General features: G+C 45.1%; 1 protein-coding gene across 4 annotated transcripts in view; it reads right to left on the bottom strand.

The window, feature by feature from the left end:
- EDC3 (enhancer of mRNA decapping 3) overlaps window positions 1-25,449 on the bottom strand; it is a 157,722-nt gene that overhangs the window by 50,741 nt on the left and 81,532 nt on the right. For all 4 annotated transcript variants that reach the window (XM_063926373.1, XM_063926371.1, XM_063926372.1 and 1 more), the window contains 2 exons: window positions 24,568-24,909; window positions 1,256-1,409 (listed from right to left, as the gene is read on the bottom strand). In XM_063926373.1, coding sequence (XP_063782443.1) covers window positions 1,256-1,409; window positions 24,568-24,909 — 496 coding nt within the window. The remainder of the gene's footprint in view (window positions 1-1,255; window positions 1,410-24,567; window positions 24,910-25,449) is intronic.

The raw sequence follows: 25,449 nt of genomic DNA on the forward strand, positions 1-25,449 counted from the left end.
CAAGCAGCCAGTTTTAAAAGAAGACATCGTTTTCAGTTGGCCTACTGTAATCAATGGGAGGTGAAGTGTAGCTTCTGATTAATCTTATCAATGCAACATGAACTAGTGACCCCATTGAATTACAATGGAATTGGAGATGAATGAAAGGCTGCCATAATTGCCCCCACGTGCACAGAACTAAACGCATATCTCTGTGGCAAGACCACCCCCAACCATACACCAGTGACATGCGGTGATGTAAACGGTTGGGGAGGTCTACGGATTGTAAGTTTGCAAGCAGGGCCTTCCTACCTCTATGACTGTTATTACCCAGTTGTGTTTTATCATTGTAAAGCGCAACAGAATTTTCTGCACTATATAAGAAACGGTTAATAAATATATAAATGGCTGGGGAGGCACTGTAAAGTATCAGAGCCAGGTTTACCCATATATACAGTACATTAACCCGGGTGTCCATGTGGGCATTATACAAAGGTGCAGCAGTAAATGCCTGCAGCTCCCTCGACACAGCATTCTCTGGACTTTACCTACGTGAGAACATCCTGTTACAGCCGCAAAGGAAGATATTGGGGGGGGGGGGGGGGGGTACACGTGCGTAGCGTAGGACACAGACTCCCCCGTAGTTGCATGCACAACGTGAAAACTCACAAGGTACATCCACAAAACTCTGTTCAATTCTGCATTACGTTCTTTATGCATCATGATTCAGTGACGCCTCTAGTTCACAGTAACGTCAGCAAAGTCTATTTCCCAGCTAACAAAATAGCAGAGTCTACTCTACATGGCTGATTGTACACCTTGCTCTCTTCTGAACACCCACATTTGTAATTCACATAAAATAACTCCTAGTATGTTTTTTTCATGTGACAAAAAAAAAAAAAAAAAAATGGTCAGTTCCAAGGCTCTTGCCTATAGCAATGTAAAGCAGAACAGCTATACTTGCACCTATAGTAAGTCACTTCCATATAACTATACAGAGCTATGGGATCTTTAATCACAGCTGAAATTAGCCTAGAACATGGACAATTTCAAAAGGAGTAAAGTGTACAACATAGCTGCACCATATCTTTACATTTTTTATATGCATCCGTTCAATTGGGGGAAAAGAAATAGATCTTTTAATCAGTTTTTAATTCTACAAAAATGAGAATGATCATTTTCACTACCACCTTGTCCTAAGAAAGATACATTAATATTTCCATTGCTTCACAATTTCCTATGTTTGGACTGGCCCAGCAATATATCACCAGCTCACCTGTTTGGTCCACCTAGCAATGTGAGTGCCATCTGACTGGCACAAACCCCTGACATCTCCAGACGTTTCTCCACAGATAGGCCATGTTTCTCTGCCACGCTCAACAGCTTCTTATGCAAGCCATAGGAGATACTGGGAACCACCAGACCGGAATCTGTCAGATATAATAAAGTCCATCAAGAATGAGTGGAAAGAAAAGGATGAGTATGAACATTATAACGAGTATTTGAAGGAGGACTGAAAAATATCTGTCTATGGTGCCATGTAGAACTTTAGAGAGTCTACGTTACACAACATCAGAGTTTATTTATAAGGTGACACAAGCTCTTCAGCACCAACCAGGGAAACAAACAAAATAAAATAATACAACATGAACACACAAGTCATGTTAATACAGTTGCGAGTGAAGACAGGACATGTGTAAATTCTCAGAGCAGGTATAATCCTACAATTTAGAGCATGTGCAAATCTACTAAATCATGTAACAATAATTTTGTGAAAGTTAGCGCAAAGGATGAACAGACGTGATACATAGGGTTCTGAGGACCCTGCTCGTGAGATCTGATAGACTAGAGGGAGGCTAATACACATGATATTGGAATAATAGTTTAAGGTTGGCATTGTACGATGCATTCAAAGTATACACTGAAGAATTAAATCTGTAGTCAGACATCCATGCATTGAGGAAAATATGTATGGGTGCCTTTTGTCTGCTCATACATTCCCACAGAGTTGCGTGCAACACACTGTAGACTATGCATGACCACGGGTGCCACCCCAGTCACATGGGGAGCCGAGTCTGTTGTTCTACTGCACGAATGCCTAGCAGCTGCGATTAGAAATTGGCACAAGAGCCAAGGCATGCAGCCAAGCCTCTCACCTCAGATAAAGGCAGCTGGCAACCTTTATCACAACTCTACCTTCTCCTCACGTTATGTACATGGGATTGACCACCAGCCAAAGCTCTAACCTTCTGCCCTGTGCACTTCTGTACCTCCAGACTTACAGTAAATAACAAAGGAGGAAAAGGGTTAAAGAGTGCAGCAAGACATACAAATTCAGCTCAAGTTATTAGAATATAACATACAAAAAACACCATACATGGCTTTTATATATTGAACAAACTACAGCAATAGTACTATGGCAGGACAGTACAAGAAATGCTTCAAAGAGATAAAGCATTAATATTATAGTGGCATCTCTGGAGACTAAAGCCTGAACCCAATCCATGCACAATCTGTGCATTCCACAAACGGAAGTCTTCACAATACAAGGTGTTAAAAATGGCCAAATATTGATTAGATTTCCTCGCATTTGCAGAGAATTGTTGACAGTGAACACTGTACATGAATGAAAGAAGGATAAAGAGCTGTCAGACAGGTTACTCCAACTGCACCTGTTCTCCCCAGCTGTTCCCCGGTCACACGCAACGCATCCTCCATTCACATCGGTGCTCATTCATCCACTAGGTTCCTTAGGGCAGCTTATTCTTTTACTTAACACCTTCATGGCTGGGCAGGTGATCTACCCATGTTATTTTTTCTTCAAGATCCAAATTATCTAGAATGGTCACTGTAAATTCTAGCCTCCCACAATATGCAGGATGCCAGGAGAACCCTAGCTGCCAGTTACTGACTCAGTCGGGAAGCGGAATCTGAGAAAGAGATAGAGATTCACACTTTTTTGTCGTTACCCTCCTTTTGCAAATCTAAAATTACAAGTTGCAAATAAAATAATTATAAGTAAATTAGCTAATAGAATTGTATAAAAATGACAAGACAGATACAATTTATAAAAACCGGTAACTGTCCAGTATCATAACATTATGCCATGAAGAACCAGCATTATAATGAAATAAATTAACATATGTGACGCTGGCACTACTTGTGTATTTCTACCATTTGTAGATGGCATAGTATTTCAGTGTACAGCATGCCTCCCAATCAATTAGCTTGGCAAAAAAGTTGTGTAGATAGATAGATAGATAGATAGATAGATAGATAGATAGATAGATAGATAGATACTAACAAATTATAAATGAGGTGTGCATGCGCAGGTTAGCCTTCTCCCCATTCACTTATGAGCTGGATAGGTATCATATATGATGACTTTCCGGCTTATGGGTTACAAATAATGTACCTATCACAGCTGAGCCAAGTTAAGGTAAGAAAAGCTGATTTTCCTTGCAATTCAGCATTACAAGTCTTTTTTCAGCCAAAAACAGAAGTACAACTCTGACACTTCTTTAATGATATATTGAACAATATGCAAATGAAGTAATTATATTTAATCACAGATCACCATGATGCTATCCTAACACCTTGCGTGCCACACTGTACTAACCCGCTGGCACGCTCATTCTATACCAGGAAGGCAACTTCCAGGAACTGGCAGGCACAGTGCTTAACCCTTTCACTTTTGGCGAGAAGCAGTGTTCAGCACTCAACCTAATGAGGGAAGGAGAGGGTGAAGGAAATAGTCATGTCACGCAATGAGGGAGAATCTAAAGCTAATGTTTAAACTTTTAATTACTGGGTGACATGTGTGCAAGTAAAGTAGTAACGCCTCCTGCCTCACACACGCAAAGGCAATTCTGGTCACACCTCGCCTTCAGTAAGAAAGGATGTAATATAAACTGGTCTAGAGAGGGAGCGCAAGCAATTGGAAGGTGAAGATAAACATACAAAAATGAAAAGGAACATGGGGCTGGGGGGGTAGGGCCGGAGGATGGTGGCAAGGCCAAGCACAGTGTGTTATTCTAAACAGACTGAAATACAGCCAAAATGGAGCATGGATAGGAAGCTAGGGGGTGGGGGGGCTGGCTGTTCAGGAAGCCAAGCAATTAAAGAGGCCCAGAGAGGAGGAGGGTGGGGAGCTGTTTGCAAAGTTTTACTATGAGATTTTACAGCTGGTAGTGAAGCTAGGCAGATATCGATTGAGCAGCTCTTAACACGCAACACACATGCAAGGCAATCATTCACTCTGTGGGAAGGGGCAAGGGTCAATCGTAATACACACAATACTCCAGTAACCCATTTTCAGTCTGCTTCCTATTGGACTTACAATTGTTATGTTAAAGCAACAATCCTGTTTCACAAGTTTGCTAACAGAATTTGCTAAATGCAGATTCTGAAAAGGTTTATGAAAATCGGGAATACATATATGAAGGAACTAGCCTGCTGGTAACGTCTGGACAAAAATCTAAGGAGCAAAATAATGAAATACAGGATTTGTATGGTTCTGTCAATTGTGAAGCTCAAAGTTTCAAATCTATTAGACTCTGGGCGATGCTGGTATCCAGCGGACTGTGCGTCCAGAAGAATTCCTAACATATCTATGTTACACATAATGGCAGACGCCTGGAACATGACACTACTCAGCTACACTTTCATGTAAAGAATTAACTTTTTGTAAGGTAAACCGCAGCAGGGGCCAAGATGCACTAAGCTTTGGAGAGTGATCAAGTGGAAGTAGAGATAAAGTACCAGCCAATCAAGCTCGTAACTGCCATGTTACAGGCTATGTTTGACAAATGACAGGAGAGTAATGGTTTGTAGTTTCTCTCTCTCCAATGCTTAGTACATCTCCCCCCTAAGGACCTGGTGACAGATCTTTCGATGAGAACTTCCTAGGTCTGGGTGGTTGGTCATGCTGTCTCATAGGTAATACAAATTATTTGCAGAAATTAATTTATTGACTTTTTAGGTTTCGTGATCCTGCGAAATTAAGTAAAGTCATTGCTGCATATTTATTCTTCATTATTTTAACACCTTTAAAGTGCTAGTTTTTAGACTAGGTTTGCATTCACCATTTCCTTTCAGGAAAAGGTAAAGGGGGTGCCTCAATTTCCCAAAACGAGGCATGTCACTGCCATTTTAGGGGAGTGGCTAGGCCAGGAGCTCCATCGGAAGACGGAGAATTCCTGGCCTGTTTGTTAGGTCTGTGGCGGCCAGCTTGTGTGACCCCATGGGTCACACAGCCGGCCGTTGCTGTCGCAGGTGATTTGATGCTGCATCTTAGGTTGCAGCACGGATCACCAATGCATGCCTGCTGCATTACCATATTAGCTTCCATATAAGCAGCAGCGATAGCACCTCCAACCACATATGCATCAGGCCCCATGTGTATTGAGCTCTCCTTCACAGAAAGCAGCTTAAACGTGTACATTTCCAATAAGCCTCAACATGAATGTAAGTAAAAGGAAGTGTTCACAATAATAAGGATGGTCTTTTTCTTCGTATATAAAGACTGTTGCCATGCATCTCAAGAAGGAAATAGTAGGAGGAGAAGACATAAACAGCCTTTTGTATTTCAACCATTACAACTGCTAGCTACACGTTATGGTAATCCTTGCATCTTTGCTACTAGTATCCAGATGAAGGAGATCAGGTATAAACACCTGGAGTTGTATTAAACAAATTACCACTGGTCTTGCTTTGGTGTAAAAAAAAAAAAAACAACAGCATATGAAAACACAATACTGAAGTTGATATGCACTATATCAGTTTGAATGCACTTGTGTTCAGAACGCACATGGGAGGTAATTCAGAGTTGATCGCAGCAGCAAATTTGTTAGCAGTTGGGCAAAAACATGTGCACTGCAGGGGGGGGGGGGGGGAGATGTACCATGTGCAGAGAGAGTTAGATTTGGGTGGGGTGTGTTCAATCTGAAATCTAGATTGCAGTGTAAAAATAAAGCAGCCAGTATTTACCCTGCACAGAAACAATATAACCCACCCAAATCTAACTCTCTCTGCAAATGTTATATCTGCCACACCTGCAGTCCACATGGTTTTGCCCAACTGCTAACAAATTTGCTGCTGCGATCAACTCTGAATTACCCCCAGGGTTTAGAACCTTATCAATTTCATTTTAATGGGGTTTCCAGGATGCCTGCTACATGCAGAGACCCCGTAGAAATGAACGTGAAGCATTTTCTGCATACCGGAATGGAACCAACCCGATCATACCTCAGAAACTAAAGCTGGGTACACACTAGACAACAATTTAAACAAATTTGCTGATAACGACACATCGTTACAACTTTGTTTTATTGTCCAGTGTGTACGTAGTATATTGCTAGAGATGCACGCTGTGGCGGGTCGCTAGCAACATCCTCCGTCGTCTATACATGCAGCTCAATTTCGAAAATGTTGCTAACGACTAGATGCAAACTGTCCAGTGTGTACGCTACCAACGACAAACCATATGTTAAATTAGGCTGAAACCCAACAATTTGGTAGTGTCAGAAGACTCATATACCATTTGGCCGTTTGTAAAATCGCTCAGTGTGTACGTACAATGGGCGATATCCTATTACCTGCGTTTTTCTGTACTGCAGCGGATGCCAGCCCCTGTCAGCGCCGCTCCACCTCCACCCACTCCCCTCCCCGTCACATGACCGCTTCCCCGTCATGTGATCACTGCCAGGGAAAGAGGTGGGGGATGCAGGTCACGGCGCAGAGTGCCGACTCCCGGCACAGTTATCAGGGATTTTGTTTCACCAAATCCCCAGAAACAGCCCTGTTTTCAGGAGAAAACACACAGGTTTCACTGAAACGGTGTGTTTTCGGGAGAAAGGGCATTTTTTAAACGGACGATCTAATAGGGTAATGTTGCAAAAAGTTAATACTCCCAGTGCTCACTCTTTACATACTCATAAAGGCAAATGAAATTTCAAAAAACTAATTTATTTACTCATAAAATGCAAATATATCAGGGATGTTGTATATAAATAGTATAAAATCCTAATACCGGTATATATATGTAATAATACAGTTGACAAAACAAAAAACAATGGGAAATTTGGAAGAGAGAAAGAAAAAATTAAAAAGAAAAAAAATGGAAAAATAGAAGCAGAGGGAAGGTATGAAGTGGATAGATACGCTACTGCATTTTACTCTGTCCACCGCTGGCAAGATTTATAGAATCAATTGTCTCTATTTTGTGAGCTTGGTGTTTTTAAGGCCAATAATGGTTATGTTGGCTGAGTAGAGTTCTCTCTGTTCCTCTAATGCAATCTCTGCATAAGCAGCTGATGAGATGGATATAGTCACAGAGTCTCAGTTCAGAAAAGTATCAATGGAGGTTGTAACTCAGTGAGTTACAACCTCCAAATTACTTAAATTATTTTTCATTCCTTTAGAAAATTATCTTATACATAATACCTTTGAACATAATCCATCTGCCGTGGTACAGAAAATAATCGTTATGGTAGACTTACCGTTGATAACTCTATTTCTCCTGTCCACAGGACCCACATGATAACATTGGGATATGAGGTAGCGACAGCGGATTGACACCAATGATCAAAGCTTTCGGGCTCCCATAATGCAACGGGCCCATCCCCTATATCCCCGCCTCCTGGCTCAGGCAAATCAGTTGTTTTCCAAAGCTCAAGGCAGGAGCATCATAGAGATCCCTAGTCAGGCGAGAACAACACACATGCACACCCTTCCGTACAAGGAGGAAGAGGTTAGTAGGTGTAAGGATCCTCAAATCAGGTGCGTCAGGGTGGGATCCCTGTGGGTCCTGTGAACATAGGAGAAATAGAGTAATCAACGGTAAGTCTACTATGACGATTATTTCTCCTGCAGGGTCCACAAGTTATCCAGAGGATAACATTGGGATGTCCCAAAGCAATTTTAGTGGAGGGGACACCCCTGATGGCCTTGAGAATCCTTTGCCCGAATTTAGCGTCCTGAGAGGCAAAGGTATCAAAGGCATAATGTCTAATGAATGTGTTAATGGAAGACCATGTGTCTGCCTTACATATTTGTTCTGCTGAACCGCCACGTTGTGCTGCCCATGACGGACCTACTTTACGAGAAGAATGAGCAGAGATATTAGCCGGAACATGGAGATCAGCTTGAGAATATGCTTCTGAAATGTCAGCAGGCCATCCTCTCTTGTGAAATCTGTAGAGAACGAAGAGTGAGTCTGTTTTTCTGATGGCACTGGAACAATCCACGTAGATCCTTAAAGCACGGACTACATCCAACGATGCATCTCTCGCAGAAAGGTCTGGCCCTTGGAAGGCTAGGACTACAATTTCTTTGTTAATGTGTAATTTAGACATCATCTTAGGAAGATACTCAGGTTTGCTTCTGAGAACTGCTCTATCTGGATTAAAAAAAAAAAAAATCAGAAAAGGAGGGCAACATAATGCCCCTAAATCTGAAAATCTTCTAGCTGAAGTAATATCCAGTAGAAAGAGAACTTTAGCTGTCAACCATTTAAGATGCACTCATTGGGTCAACTTGAAGGGCCTTTAGGACTAAACTTAAGTCCCAAGGCACTGCAGGAGGAACAAAAGGAGGTTGAATGTGCAGCATTCCCCGGAAAAAAGTGCGCACATCCTGTAGGTTACCAATTTTCTTTTGGAACCATACAGTCAAAGCTGACACTTGCACTCTCAAGGAAGCCACCCGCCGACCTTTGTCCATTCCTGCCTGAAGAAATTCTAGGACTCTGGAAATTCTGAAAGACCTAGGGTCAAATTTCCGGTCACTGCACCATTGAATATAGGCTTGCCATATTCGGTGATGAATGCGAGCTGAGGAAGGATTCCTCGCTCTGAGCATTGTTTTAATTACTTGTTGTGAGAATCTTCTTGCTTTCAGGATGGAAGTCTCAAGAGCCACGCCATCAAAGACAGTCAATCCAGGTGCTTGTGATAGCAAGCACCTGAGACAGTAGATCTGGACGTTGAGGGAGTAGGAATGGAGCATCCATTGACAGCCTCTGCAGATCTATGTACCAATGTCTTCTGGGCCAAGCAAGAGCTATTAGTATCACGGCGCCCCTTCCTTGTTTTGCCTTTCGCATCACCCTGGGGAACAGGGTGATTGGTGGAAACACATAGGACAGACGAAAGTCCCATCTCACTGACAGGGCATTCACAAAGATCGCTTTGGGATCCTTTTTTCTTGACCCATATGCGGGAACTTTGCTGCACTAATTGGGGTTCCCAGTCACTGTACAGCGAAAATGACACCAAAAAAGTTTAGAAAACTCATGCCGACCTTTTGACCTGTCGACCTAGTTACGGTCGACCTCGACACTGTCGACTTAAGTGTGGTCGACCTTCAAAACCACACCCGCTGGAGGATAGCAAACCTGAGACAGCACTGGTGGGACAGTGCTATAGGAACAAGCAAACTCTCCTGACTTGAACCCTATAGAGAATCTATGGATCACTGCTAAGAGAAAGATGAGAGACATGAGATCGAACAATGCAGAAGAGCTGAAGGCCGCTATTGAAACATCCTAGTCTTCCATAACACCACAGTGCCACAGGCTGATAGAATCCATGCCACGCGGCATTGAGGCAGTAATTCATGGAAAAGAGGCCCAAACAAAGTACTGAGTACATACATATGCATGATTATACTTTTCAGAAGGCCGACATTTCTGTATTTAAAATCCCTTTTTTTTATGGATTTTATGTAATATTCTAATTTTCTGAGATTTTGGATTTGGGGTTTTCTTAAACTGTAAACCACAATCATCAAAATTATAACAAATAAAGGCTTGAAATATCTCACTTTCCATGTAATGAGTCTATATAATATATTTGTTTCACCTTTTAAGTTGAATTACTGAAATAAATAAATTTTTGCACAATATTCACCTGTATTTTTCTATTCGTGACAGCATTTAATGATGTTGAAGGCAGAGGTAAAGTAGATTTTCGCACCACTTGAATGACATACATATCTACTTTGGGAAACACCTCCCTTTTTAAAGAGTCCCCAGCCAGAAGACGATAATGGGAATTCCATTTCTTTGGAATTCTAAAACTTCTCACTGGGTATAACCCAAGCCTCTTGCATAATTTCCGTCAGCTATTCTGACTCAGGAAACTCAGTCCTAACTGTTTTGAGACGTTTAAACACAGGTGCCTTAGATTTTAACAAAGGCTCTGATGCATCTTCTAAGAATAGTATGGCTTTCGTAGTACTAATTAGCTCCGGTATGTCCACTGAGCTGAGGCCTTTCTCCTAATCTCTGTATGCAGACCCGGAGTGCGATGAGTCCTCATCTGAAACATGTGTAGACTGTGAAGATGTTGTTTCATGTCTATGTGATTTACTTACCACCGGCCTTTCAGCCTGTTTGTGTTGAGAGGCTGCAGATTCCTGTACTGGATGTGTTAAACTCCAAGTGGAATGTTGCATGTAAGGGTTAATAGGGTAACCTATCCCTGGTATAGGAGCAGGCATTATCTGCTCAGCTATACTGGATAATGTCTGTGCAAAGGTAGCCCACGGGAGTTCAACTTGAACCTGCCTCGGATTATTACAAGAGGCTTTGGTGAAAGCTAACACAATTTGCACATAATCCATTTTAAACCAGATCCTGAGAAGTTAACCCAGATTTGCAAGACAAACATGAAATGAGTGTTGGTGCTGTAGTGGAGATTGTATCATCCTCACCCTTGCCTCGCTTAGACATGATAAATCACACACCTGTACATTGTTAACTACACCATTTATGACTGCAATCACTTTAAAATTTGTTAAAGTGACATACAATCTGATCCCTCTCTGCTTTGCCCCAGCATTGAGGATGGGAATACACAGAAACTGACCGAATTATAGTAAAGTCAGCAATCACACTACCAATCAGTCACAGGTTATACATCAGTATAATAAGCAATATGAGCACATAATCAACTACAGCTGCATTTCAAGTATGTAGGAGAAACATATTACTGCATTACCTTATATAGTAGTTTAAATGTATTCAGTCGCACAGTAAAAAAAAACAGCAGCAATAGTTTTCAGACTCCTATGCATCAGGCACTTATCCAACTATTCGCACTCAGAATCAGAATCAGCTTTATTGGCCAGGTATACTTGCGTATACTAGAAATTTGTCTTCGGTTTGCTATACAACAGCCAAGTAGGTAACAGATAAGCAGGTGCGAGGGGGGGGGGGGGCAAGTAATGTCACACGGATAAGTATAGCATAGGGACACGTTAGTTACATGTACGTCTAGTCAGTCAATGTTCAGGAGTTCAGCAGGCGGACCGCTTGGAGAAAGAAACTTTTGAGGCTTCTGGTGGACCTGGCGGGGACGGCCCTGTAACGCCTGCCTGAAGGAAGCAAGTTAAACATGCTGTGGCCGGGGTGTGGCTGGTCTTTTACTATCTTCTTTGCCCGCTTTTTAGCTCTGGACAGGTACAGGTCCTGGACTGAGGGAAGGTCGGCCCCGATGATCTTCTCTTTGGTTCTGACCACCTTTTGGAGCCTGCATCTGTCCCTCGCGCTGGCGGAGCTGTACCATACGAGTGTCGAGGAGCACAGTACCGACTCCACAATCGCGGAGTAGAAGAGGAGCAGAAGCTTCTGTGGGATGTTGAACTTCCTTAGTTGCCTGAGGAAAAACAACCTCTGCTGCGCTTTCCCAACAGTGGCGTCAGTGTTGGGCCCCCATTTAAGGTCCCGGGAGATTGTGGTCCCTAGAAACTTGAAGGAGTCCACTAGCGATAACACACTGTCAGCAATCGTTAGCGGAGGTGCACTAGATGACTTCTTCCTGAAGTCCACTATCATCTCGACAGTTTTGAGGGGATTGAGCTCAAGGTTGTTGTGGATGCACAACTGGGCCAACCGGTCTACGTACCGTCTATTTCTACTCAAAGATAGATAGAGACTTAGTGCTGTATCACCCGGCTCAGGAGAGTGGGATACAGGGAGACTTCACCCCGCTTCTAGGATCGATCAATACGCTAGTGAATGCTGAGTGGATATAGACGCTATTAGTGTACACAATTGCCCTGTGAACCTACAGTGAACACAGGCGCCCAAGTGAACACTGACGCACCAGTCATACAGCCGCCTATGCTTGCAACTGGGTCCTTTTAGATACACAGAGTCTCAGATGGAAGCTGGTCATGAACCGGGGGGAGGGGCGACCAAGGAAGCATCTTAAACCCCACTGCTGACATCAACCCTAGGGATCGTAACCTCATACTACCCCCCTGGAGCCTATGATCCCTGAGGCCTAGCGGTGGTGCACCCGAGATGGCAGCCGCGTCAGCGACTGTTCGGTAGTCTCCATCCCAAAACAGTGCGGCTGTGTCTCGCGTTTCCCCTACTAAGCGGAACCGATGCCTTACCTTCTCCCCATGCACCGGCCACAGCCTGGTAACGTCTGCTGGACTTTCTAGTACATCCTACACAGACGCCCGCCGACAGCACTGTACACGTGGGTAAGTGCTGTCGCGACCCGGCGGGGGAGTTGTTGGAGCGACTCTTTCTAAGGTACGTATAAGACGCTTTTTATAAAGATTGCTCAAAAAAAATAAGAATTTACTTACCGATAATTCTATTTCTCGTAGTCCGTAGTGGATGCTGGGGACTCCGTAAGGACCATGGGGAATAGCGGCTCCGCAGGAGACTGGGCACAAAAGTAAAGCTTTAGAACTACCTGGTGTGCACTGGCTCCTCCCCCTATGACCCTCCTCCAAGCCTCAGTTAGGATACTGTGCCCGGACGAGCGTACACAATAAGGAAGGATTTTGAATCCCGGGTAAGACTCATACCAGCCACACCAATCACACCATATAACTTGTGATCTAAACCCAGTTAACAGCATGATAACAGAGGAGCCTCTAGAAAAGATGGCTCACTACAGCAATAACCCGATTTTTTTGGTAACAATAACTATGTACCAGTATTGCAGACAATCCGCACTTGGGATGGGCGCCCAGCATCCACTACGGACTACGAGAAATAGAATTATCGGTAAGTAAATTCTTATTTTCTCTGACGTCCTAGTGGATGCTGGGGACTCCGTAAGGACCATGGGGATTATACCAAAGCTCCCAAACGGGCGGGAGAGTGCGGATGACTCTGCAGCACCAATTGAGAGAACTCCAGGTCCTCCTCAGCCAGGGTATCAAATTTGTAGAATTTTACAAACGTATTTGCTCCTGACCAAGTAGCTGCTCGGCAAAGTTGTAAAGCCGAGACCCCTCGGGCAGCCGCCCAAGATAAGCCCACCTTCCTTGTGGAATGGGCTTTTACAGATTTTGTCTGTGGCAGGCCTGCCACAGAATGTGCAAGCTGAATTGTACTACAAATCCAACGAGCAATAGTCTGCTTAGAAGCAGGAGCACCCAGCTTGTTGGGTGCATACAGAATAAACAACGAGTCAGATTTTCTGACTCCAGCCGTCCTGGAAACCTATATTTCCAGGGCCCTGACAACGTCTAGCAACTTGGAGTCCTCCAAGTCCCTAGTAGCCGCAGGCACCACAATAGGTTGATTCAGGTGAAACGCTGAAAACCACCTTAGGGAGAAACTGAGGACAAGTCCTCAATTCCGCCCTGTCCGAATGGAAAATCAGATGAGGGCTTTTACAGGATAAAGCCGCCAATTCTGACACGCACCTGGCCCAGGCCAGGGCCAACAGCATGACCACTTTCCATGTGAGATATTTTAACTCCACATATTTAAGTGGTTCAAACCAATGTGACTTTTGGAACCCAAAAACTACATTTAGATCCCAAGGTGCCACTGGAGGCACAAAAGGAGGCTGTATATACAGTACCCCTTTCACAAACGTCTGAACTTCAGGGACTGAAGCTAGTTCTTTTTGGAAGAAAATTGACAGGGCCGAAATTTGAACCTTAATGGACCCCCATTTCAGGCCCATAGACACTCCTGTTTGCAGGAAATGTAGGAATCGACCTAGTTGAAAATTCCTCCGTCGGGGCCTTACTGGCCTCGCACCACGCAACATATTTTCGCCAAATGCGGTGATAATGTTTTGCGGTTATATCTTTCCTGGCTTTGATCAGGATAGGAATGACTTCATCCGGAATGCCTTTCTCCTTCAGGATCCGGCGTTCAACCGCCATGCCGTCAAACGCAGTCGCGGTAAGTCTTGGAACAGACAGGGTCCTTGCTGGAGCAGGTCCCTTCTTAGAGGTAGAGGCCACGGATCCTCCGTGAGCATCTCTTGAAGTTCCGGTTACCAAGTCCTTCTTGGCCAATCCGGAGCCCGAATATAGTGCTTACTCCTCTCCATCTTATAATTCTCAGTACCTTGGGTATGAGAGGCAGAGGAGGGAACACATACACTGACTGGTACACCCACTGTGTTACCAGAGCGTCTACAGCTATTGCCGGAGGGTCCTTGACCCGGCGCAATACTTGTCGAGTTTTATAAACATGTGGAAGACTTCTGGGTGAAGTCCCCACTTGCTGACAGTGCTATCACATGATTTTCCGCCCAGCGAAGAATCCTTGCAGCTTCTGCCATTGCCCTCCTGCTTCTTGTGTCACCCTGTCTGTTTACGTGGGTGACTGCCGTGATGTTGTCCGAATGGATCAACTCCGGGTGACCTTGAAGCAGAGGTCTTGCTGAGCTTAGAGCATTGTAAATGGCCCTTAGCTTCAGGATATTTATGTGAAGTGATGTCTCCAGGCTTGACCATAAGCTCTGGAAATTCCTTCCCTGTGTGACTGCTCCCCAGCCTCGCAGGCTGGCATCCGTGGTCACCAGGACCCAGTCCTGAATGTCGAATCTGCGGCCCTCTAGAAGATGAGCACTCTGCAACCACCACAGGAGAGACACCCTTGTGCTTGGTGACAGGGTTATCCGCTGATGCATCTGAAGATGCGACCCGGACCATTTGTCCAGCAGGTCCCACTGGAAAGTTCTTGCGTGGAATCTGCCGAATGGGATTGCTTCGTAGGAAGCCACCATTTTTCCCAGAACCCTTTCATTGATGTACTGAGACTTGGCTCGGTTATAGGAGGTTCCCGACTAGCTCGGATAACTCCCTGACTTTCTCCTCCGGGAGAAACACCTTTTTCTGGACTGTGTCCAGGATCATCCCTAGGAACAGACGACGAGTCGTCGGAATCAGCTGTGATTTTGGAATATTGAGAATCCAATCGTGCTGCCGCAACACTACCTGAGATAGTGCTACACCGACCTCCAACTGTTCCCTGGATCTTACCCTTATCAGGGAATCGTCCAAGTAAGGGATAACTAAAATTCCCCTCCTTCGAAGGAGTATCATCATTTCGGCCATTACCTTGGTAAAGACCCGGGGTGCCGTGGACCATCCATACGGCAGCGTCTGAAACTGATAGTGACAGTTCTGTACCATAAACCTGAGGTACCCTTGGTGAGAAGGGTAAATTGGGACATGAAGGTAAGCATCCTTGATGTCCCGAGACATCATGTAGTCCCCTTCTTCCAGGTTCGCAATCACTGCTCTGAGTGACTCAATCTTCAATTTGAACCTCCGTATGTAAGTGTTCAAGATTTTAGATTTAGAATCGGTCTCACCGAGCCGTCCGGCTTCGGTACCACAACAGTGTGGAATAATACCCCGTTCCCTGTTGCAGGAGGGGTACCTTGATTATCACCTGCTGGGAATACAGCTTGTGAATGGCTTCCAAAACTGCCTCCCTGTCAGAAGGAGACATCGGTAAAGCCGACTTTAGGAAACGGCGAGGGGGAGACGTCTCGAATTCCAATTTGTACCCCTGAGATATCACCTGAAGGATCCAGGGGTCTACTTGCGAGTGAGCCCACTGCGCGCTGAAATTCATTGAGACGGGCCCCCACCGTGCCTGATTCTGCTTGTAAAGCCCCAGCGTCATACTGAGGGCTTGGCAGAGGCGGGAGAGGGCTTCTGTTCCTGGGAACTGGCTGATTTCTGCAGCCTTTTTCCTCTCCCTCTGTCACGGGGCAGAAATGAGGAACCTTTTGCCCGCTTGCCCACGAAAAGACTGCGCCTGATAATACGGCGTCTTCTTATGTTGAGAGGCGACCTGGGGTACAAACGTGGATTTCCCAGCTGTTGCCGTGGCCACCAGGTCTGAAAGACCGACCCCAAATAACTCCTCCCCTTAATAAGGCAATACTTCCAAATGCCGTTTGGAATCCGCATCACCTGACCACTGTCGTGTCCATAACCCTCTACTGGCAGAAATGGACAACGCACTTAGACTTGATGCCAGTCGGCAAATATTCCGCTGTGCATCACGCATATATAGAAATGCATCTTTTAAATGCTCTATAGGCAATAATATACTGTCCCTATCTAGGGTATCAATATTTTCAGTCAGGGAATCCGACCACGCCAACCCAGCACTGCACATCCAGGCTGAGGCGATTGCTGGTCGCAGTATAACACCAGTATGTGTGTAAATACATTTTAGGATACCCTCCTGCTTTCTATCAGCAGGATCCTTAAGGGCGGCCATCTCAGGAGAGGGTAGAGCCCTTGTTCTTACAAGCGTGTGAGCGCTTTATCCACCCTAGGGGGTGTTTCCCAACGCACCCTAACCTCTGGCGGGAAAGGATATAATGCCAATAACATTCTAGAAATTATCAGTTGTTATCGGGGGAAACCCACGCATCATCACACACCTCATTTAATTTCTCAGATTCAGGAAAACTACAGGTAGTTTTTCCTCACCGAACATAATACCCCTTTTTGGTGGTACTCGTATTATCAGAAATGTGTAAAACATTTTTCATTGCCTCAATCATGTAACGTGTGGCCCTACTGGAAGTCACATTTGTCTCTTCACCGTCGACACTGGAGTCAGTATCCGTGTCGGCGTCTATATCTGCCATCTGAGGTAACGGGCGCTTTAGAGCCCCTGACGGCCTATGAGACGTCTGGACAGGCACAAGCTAAGTAGCCGGCTGTCTCATGTCAACCACTGTCTTTTATACAGAGCTGACACTGTCACGTAATTCCTTCCAACAGTTCATCCACTCAGGTGTCGACCCCCTAGGGGGTGACATCACTATTACAGGCAATCTGCTCCGTCTCCACATCGTTTTTCTCCTCATACATGTCGACACAAACGTACCGACACACAGCACACACACAGGGAATGCTCTGATAGAGGACAGGACCCCACTAGCCCTTTGGGGAGACAGAGGGAGAGTTTGCCAGCACACACCAGAGCGCTATATATATACAGGGATAACCTTATATAAGTGTTTTTCCCCTTATAGCTGCTGTATTTTTAATACTGCGCGTAATTAGCCCCCCCCCCCTCTTTTTTAACCCTTTCTGTAGTGTAGTGACTGCAGGGGAGAGCCAGGGAGCTTCCCTCCAACGGAGCTGTGAGGGAAAATGGCGCCAGTGTGCTGAGGAGATAAGGCCGCCGAGAAGGGGGCGGAGCCTATCTCCCGTTTTTCTGTGTATTCTGGCAGAGGTTAAATTCATCCATATAGCCCAGGAGCTATATGTGATGCATTTTTTGCCATCCAAGGTGTTTTTATTGCGTCTCAGGGCGCCCCCCCCCCAACACGGTCACGAGCTTTCTGGCCTCCCAGGATGCATTGGGGCCTCCACTATATAGTCCCGCCCACTGACTCAGTCAGATCAGTTCTTTCCACAGCGATTTTAGGCAGGAACATTAGGTAGAGACCTGTACAGGCGATAAGAACACACATGCACACCCTTCCATACAAGAAGGAAGAGGTTTTAGTGATTGTCTAGATCCTGAAATCAGATGTGTCAGGGTGGGATCCCTGTGGATACCTGTGGACATAAGAGAAATCACGCTATCAACGGTAAGTTCTTACCATAACGTTCATTCTCTGGCTGGGTCCACAGGATTATCCACAGGATAACATTAGGATTCCCAAAGCCATTTTAGTGGTGGGGACGCTCCTGATTGCACAGGAGGACCTTTCGCCCGAAGTCTGCGTCATGAGAGGCAGAAGTATCCAAAGCATAATGTCTGATGAATGTGTTTATGGAAGACCATGTAGCTGCCCTACATATCTGTTCTGCTGATGCACCCTGTTGTGCTGCCCAAGAAGGACCTACCTTACGTGTAGAGTGTGCAGAGACATTAGCCGGAATAGGGAGATCTGCATGAGAATAAGCTTCAGATATTACCATTCGGAGCCATCTCGCCAGCGTCTGTTTACTAGCAGGCCATCCTCTTCTATGGAATCCGTAGAGGATGAAGAGGGAATCTGTTTTCCTGATGGCACTAGTACGATCTATGTAGATTTTTAAAGCCCGGACCACGTCCAGCGACGCTTCTCCCGCAGATAGTCCCGATACCTGAAAAGCTGGGACTACAATCTCTTCATTCAGGTGAAACTTTGATACCACCTTTGGAAGATAACTAGATCTCGTTCTGAGAACTGCTTTGTCTGGAAAAAATTTAGGAAAGGAGACTTACATGATAACGCTCCTAAATCTGACACTCTTCTGGCTGACGCCATTGCCAGTAAAAAAAGAACTTTAACCGTTAACCACTTAAGATCGGTTCTCTCAAGTGGTTCAAACAGAGGACCCTGGAAAAATTTAAGAAGTAAATTCAAATCCCAGGGAGCTGCAGGAAGAACAAATGGAGGTGGAATATGTACTACTCCTTGGAAAAACGTACGTACATCCTGTAGGTCAGCAATCTTCTGCTGAAACCATACAGTCAACGCTGAGACTTGCACCCTCAAGGAAGCAACCTTCAACCCTTTATCCAATCCTGCCTGCAGGAAATCCAAAATTCTAGCTACTTTAAAGGATCTCGGATTGTAATTTTTTCCAGAACACCAATGAATATAGGCTTGCCATATTCTATGATACACACGGGCCGAAGAAGGCTTTCTTGCTCTAAGCATGGTTTGGATTACTTGCTTTGAAAAACCTTTAGCCTCTAGAATAGAGGTTTCAACAGCAACGCCATCAAAGATAGACGGTCCAGACAACTGTGACAACAAGGACCCTGCATTAATAGATCTGGACGTTGAGGGAGCAGTATTGGTGCTTCCACGGACATTCTCAACAGATCTGTGTACCAATGCCTTCTTGGCCAAGCTGGAGCTATTAGAATGATTGCTCCTTTTGCCGGTTTTATCTTTCTCACTACTCTGGGTAACAGAAATATTGGAGGGAACAGATATGCCAGCTGAAACCTCCATTCTACTGACAGTGCATCTACCAGGACCGCTCCTGGGTCCCTTGTTCTTGATCCGTACCTCGGAACTTTGTTGTTTAGACGAGACGCCATAAGGTTTATCTCCGGTAGACCCCATCTGTTCACCAGTGTCTGAAACACTTCTGGGTGTAGTGCCCATTCGGTTTCCTGAATGGTGTGCCGACTGAGAAAATCCGCTTCCCAATTTAGTACACCCGGGACAAATATTGCTGACAATGCCGGGAGATGGAGTTCCGCCCATTTTAGAATGGGAGTTACTTCCTCCATCAGACTCTTGCTGTGAGTTCCTCCTTGATGATTGAGGTATGCTACTGCTGTCGCATTGTCTGAGCGGATCTGGACTGGTCTTCCTTGTAGATTGTCCTTTGCCTGAACTAGGGCCAAGTAAATGGCTCTTATTTCTAACAGATTTATCGGCAGGCGACATTCCCTTGCGGTCCATTTTCCCTGGAACCATAGGCTTCCGAGTACCGCCCCCCAGCCTTGCAGGCTGGCATCTGTCGTCAGGACTTGCCACTTTTTTATCCAAAAGGGTTTCCCCTTGTTTAAATGGTCTGTCTGTAGCCACCACGAATCTTTATCATCTGTTTCTTTTGATGATTTCCGTTCCATTTGGTCAAAATGAGATGCTGCAACGGTCTGGAGTGGAATTGCGCATATTCCACCATGTCGAAGGTTGATACCATCAGACCCAACAGTCGCATTGCTGCATGGACTGACATTGTCTGGGCTTGCAACGCTTCCTGAGCCATGACCTGCACCTTGACTATTTTCTTCTCTGGTAAGAGAACTCTCTGTAGGTCTGAATACAATATGGCTCCCAAATGAACCATCCGCTGTGACGGATTCAGGGACGATTTCTCCTAATTTATGAGCCACCCGTGTCTCTGTAAACAAACTATCGTCTGTTGGAGATGGCTCAACAGTAAATCTTGTGACTGTGCTTAGATTAATAGGTCGTCTAGATATGGGAATACTCTTATCCCTTGTTTGCGCAGACAAGCTGCCATAACCACCATGATCTTGGTAAACACCCTGGGTGCTGTAGCTAGCCCGAAGGGCAGAGCTTGGAACTGGAAGTGTTCCTTGAGGATGGCAAACCTGAGGTAACACTGATGTGACAGTGCTATGGGCACATGTAGGTAAGCATCCCGTACATCCAGAGATACCATGTAGTCTCCCGGTTCCATAGCCAACATTATGGAGCGTAACGTCTCCATGTGGAACTTCAGGATCCATATGTAGTTGTTCAACATCTTCAGATTTAGAATTGGTCGATATGACCCATTTGGTTTCTGGATTAGAAATAGATTGGAGTAATACCCCTGTCCCTTTTGTGATGGAGGTACTGGGACAATCACACCTGACTGCAGTAATTTTTGGACTGCTTCTTGCAGGGCATTGGCCTTCGACTCTATACGAGACGGGCTGGTGCAAAAAAATCTTTGAGGAGGCTGCCCCCTGAATGGGAACCCATACCCCTGAGATACTACCTTCTGCACCCAGGCATCTGCTGTTGACTGTTGCCATATGTGTGCAAATTGCAGGAGTCGGCCCCCAACCCTGGAATCCTCCAGGCGGAGGCCCGTCTCTTCAGGCTGAGGGTTTCTGTTCAGGTTTGGAAGCTGGCTTTTTGCTAGTCCACTGCTTCCTACCCCTGGATTTAAACTGGGGTTGTTTAGGCTCCTCTTTAAGCTTTCGCTTTGCTTTGCCAGCGAAATTAGCGAAATTTTAAACCCTTGGACTTAGGGTTATAGGTAGCCGGAAATCTGACCTTTTTAGATTCAGCCTCTGATTCTAGGATATCCGATAAAGGTTTTCCAAATAATATATTACCCACAAAAGGCAATGCTTCCAATTCTTTCTTGGACTCCGCATCCGCCTTCCAGGTCCGTAGCCAAACTGCTCTGCGAGCGACTACTGTCAAGGCTGAAGCTTTAGAAGCAACAGTGCCTACATCAATTGCTGCTTCTTCTAAATACTGGGCAGATTGTCTTAAACGGAAAAGACGATCCTCTTGCTCCCTAGTAGGAGAGGGGATGTCATTCTCTAGTTCCTCTATCCATTCGCCCATTGCCTTTGCTACCCAGGCCGAAGCCATAGCAGGCCTTACCACTGCTCCTACAAGAGAAAAAATATTTTTCAATAGGCTCTCTACCCTTCTGTCTGTGACATCATTCAATGAGGTAGATGACAGTGGTAAAGCAGATTTTATGCACGAGTCGCAGAACATGTGCATCTACTTTTGGAGGAACTTCTCTCTTCGAACAATCCACAGCAGGAAATGGATAATAAGAATCCCATCTCTTAGGAATCTTATACTTTTTACTGGGCGCTGCCCAAGACTCATCCATCATTTCCGTCAACTCATCTGACGCTGGAAATTCAGCTTTCACTGATCTTGTTCGTTTGAATACAGGTGCTTTTGCTTTTAACGCTGTCTTGGCTGGCTCTTCCAGAGAAAGCACAGCCTTCACTGCATTAATAAGTTCAGCTACATCTTCTGAACTAAAGCTCTGCGACTGATCATCATATGGAGTTGAATCTATTGTTTCCGCATCATCATCCGATGTATCATCTTGTGTAGTCTGCCATACAGACGTATCTGTCTTAGTCTTACCTGCCCCTTGGTTGCTTGTAGAAGCTACTGGAACCAAACCATAGGAAGGGAGCTGCATGTATGGGTTCATAGTGTAACCTAACCCTTGAGGTGGTGCTACCGGAGCTAACCCGTCCGCTATTGAAGACAGAGTCTTTGCGAACATATTCCATGGTGGCTCTACTGGAGGTTGAACTAACTCCTGTTTTTTACTTCGCTGAAAAGCGAAACAGTTTGCACACAAACCCTCATAAGTGACCAATTGATTCATATCAATTACCCCTGACTTACAAGATAAGCATGTTAGGGCTATGGGAGTGCTTGACAAATTCTCCTCATCACTTTTGCCGCTCACAGACATTTTATCTGATATTGACTACACAATTTTGTGACTGAAAAACACCATATAATCAGTATATAGAGGTGAAATCAATCTGACCACAGAGCACCTGATTTGAGGGTCAGAACAGGACTGACATTACACAGAAAAGTCAGCACACATACTAGCAGTCAGTCACATGTTAAAGTATTAGACATTGTCATACGAGAATACAACCTCCATAATAACTTATACATAAGTAGGAAAATCGTACTTCTGTTTAACTGGCTCTTTTTCAACATAACATGCAGAAAACACAGTAATATACAGGTCTCATATGCAATAGGTACTAAAAATTAACAATGCATACTAAGAAGTAGAAGGAATTTTTAGGAATGTATACCCTGCCTCCAGAGAGCGGGATACAGGGAGACTCACCACACTTCCATATCCAAGCAAAGACGCTCGTAAGACGCTGAGTGGATTCAGACGCTACTGATGTACACTGCCGCTCTTGATAACTGATAACGGACACGGACGCTCACTGACGGACACGGACGCTGATCGACTTCCACGTGTATGCAGACGCTAAGGCCTGCGACTCGGTCTGGCGGGCTTTATCTCCAGTGTACACAACCGCAGCGTCTAAGCTGCGACCGAGTACCCTCGCGGCAGCGTCTGAGCCGGAAGTGAGGTCATTCAGTTCATGAAACGAGAGACACGCGGGAACTGGCCATGAACTCGGAGGAGGGACGGCCAGGAGAGCGTCTGAAACCCCCTGTTGACTTAAACTCCCAGGATCGCGGCCTCACCTAGTCCTGGCACCTATGATCCCCAGAGCGTAGCGCTGTCACACCGGGATGTTCGGCGTATCAACACACTGTTTGTAGTCTCCACCAAATCAGTGTAGCTGTGTCCTGACCCCTCTAGTAAGAGGAAGTCCATAGACTCACCGTCTCCCCATGCTCCGTCCACAGCCTGGTTACGTCTGCTGGACCTGCTAGAACATCCGACACAGACGCCCGTCAAGACAGCACTGATACCCGAAGGTAAGCGTTGTTGCGACCCGGTGGGGAGTTGTTGGAGCGACTCTTTCTAATATGCGTTTAAGACGCTGTTAAGAGAAGTCGCTCAAAAAACCAAAACAGTAAGTCTATAAAAATAAATTAATGAAAACTTAAGGCTGCTTTCACAGCAGCCCTGTGACCATGCGGCTTCCTGCCGCACCAAGCAAAAAACTGATCTGACTGAGTCAGTGGGCTGGACTATATAGTGGAGGCCCCAATGCATCCTGGGAGGCCAGAAAGCTCGTGACCGTGTTGGTGCCATTTTCGCTGTCGCTCGACAATATCTCAATGTTATCCTGTGGATAATCCTGTGGACCCAGCCAGAGAAAAACGAATTTGCTGAGCCAGGAGGCGGGGATTTAGGGGACGGGCCCACTGCATTCTAGGAGACCGAAAGCTTTGATCATTGGTGCCAATCCGCTGTCGCTACCTCATATCCCAATGTTATCCTGTGGACCCTGCAGGAGAAATACACACTGTTCCTTGGTCAACTGGGGGCCTCCAGCCACTCCGTATCCCATTATCTCTCTCCTGTACAGCACCAGGCCTTCATGTCCCAGACAGGACTGAAATGCTGGGGTGGATACCAAATAATCAGTTTAGGACCATTTTCTGCTAAACTCAACATGAGCTCCAGCAGCCAGTGAAGGAGACAGCAAAATGGAGTCCGTGACATGATAGAATGCACAAATGATGACAAGTATGGGCATAGTGGAGAAAAAAGGATATGCAGCTGATTACTTAAGTAACAACTGAGCATGAGTATTAGGTTTGGAAACCGTGTATTTAGTAGTGATGAGCGGATTCGGTTTTACTCGGTTCTCAAAACGGCATCTTATTGGCTCACGGATGTCACGTGTTTTGGATAGCCAATAAGATGCCGTTTTGAGAACCGAGTAAAACCAAATCCGCTCATCACTAGTATTTAGACTGGGAACAATTTCACTGGAGGCAAAGTTTAAATTTTTTTTTTAGAAAACTTTACTTTTTCTTATGTTTGGCCCAGAACTCCTAATTCTTTAAGAAATGTGTTGAGCCCTGTTTTAACACTACAAGGAACTGTGCAAACAGCCATACACTCACAATATAATCATCCACAGAAAATTTTCAATCAAATTCTAAACCTGGCCATCCCCTGCCAAATTACTGTAGTAAACTAGATAGGCTAAGTATTCAGAGTGGCTGCATTCACTCAATAATAGATCTGGGCCTGTTAGTGTGACTTAGTGATGACTGCGCACATATGCCAATAGTGAGCATATTTCAACCACATTCTAACATGATTAAGGATAATCAGTTCAGATCCGATAATTATCAGATATCGCTCTCATTTTGGGCTCAAAAATTCTGCGTGTGGCCAACATTGCAGATCCTTCCTTACCTGTGCAGTACTCCTTTCCACCTGGTTGTGGTACTATAATCCTCCTATATACAATTGGCTCTGACTCAAGTATGTTCTCATCATGTCTGTATGTTGGAGGTCTTTCACTAGGAGTTCCCCGTGACCGTGCTCCTCCAGCTCCTCTCCTCTCGTGGGTGTCTATCTCTTCGAAAACAGCTGCTTTGTCAAATAGAGCAAGGTTCCCCTCAAAGTCAAAATCTGTGTCCGGAATCTCCTCCAAGTCCTCTCCAAAGCACTCGTCATCACGAACCTTAAGTTGCCCATTCTTAGGGCCACTCTTCTTAGGGGTGACCTGATTTGGAAATCGGCTGCTTGAAGACCCTACAAAAGTAAACGGAGGCAGAATAAAACACATATCATGCACCTTACACTGAGAAGCACAGTGCTCCATTATTCCGTTTAGATAAACTAGAACATAAAGTAACAAAGAACAAGATGCAACATGAACCATATAAGCTATAACAAAAGCATAGACAAATGCATCTCAGCATGTCCAGAAGAATTGCTGTCGTGAGACCCAGACATCAGTACACTATGTTCTTAGGAGAGATTAAAATGAGTTGACATCAATTAATGTTACATACTGTACTCACTCCATTGTGCTCTTAAAACTCATGCCTTACACACAGATCTGTCTGTCAAGCAGATCACCACAGCAAATAGATACAATCGGGTGTCCTTAGGGGACCTGTGGTAAGTAAGGTCACATGCTGAGTCACACTATGTGCACTGAAACAGTGGAAGTTCAAAGCACATGAAACACCATTGTTAAAATTGAGGCATTTCCACTATATACTGCTGTATGTCATTGCTCATGTTAGCATTTGGCAACATTTCCATTCCCTTCCACATAGCGTATGG

Source organism: Pseudophryne corroboree, chromosome 6 (assembly GCF_028390025.1).
Source record: "Pseudophryne corroboree isolate aPseCor3 chromosome 6, aPseCor3.hap2, whole genome shotgun sequence".
Lineage (NCBI taxonomy): Eukaryota > Metazoa > Chordata > Amphibia > Anura > Myobatrachidae > Pseudophryne > Pseudophryne corroboree.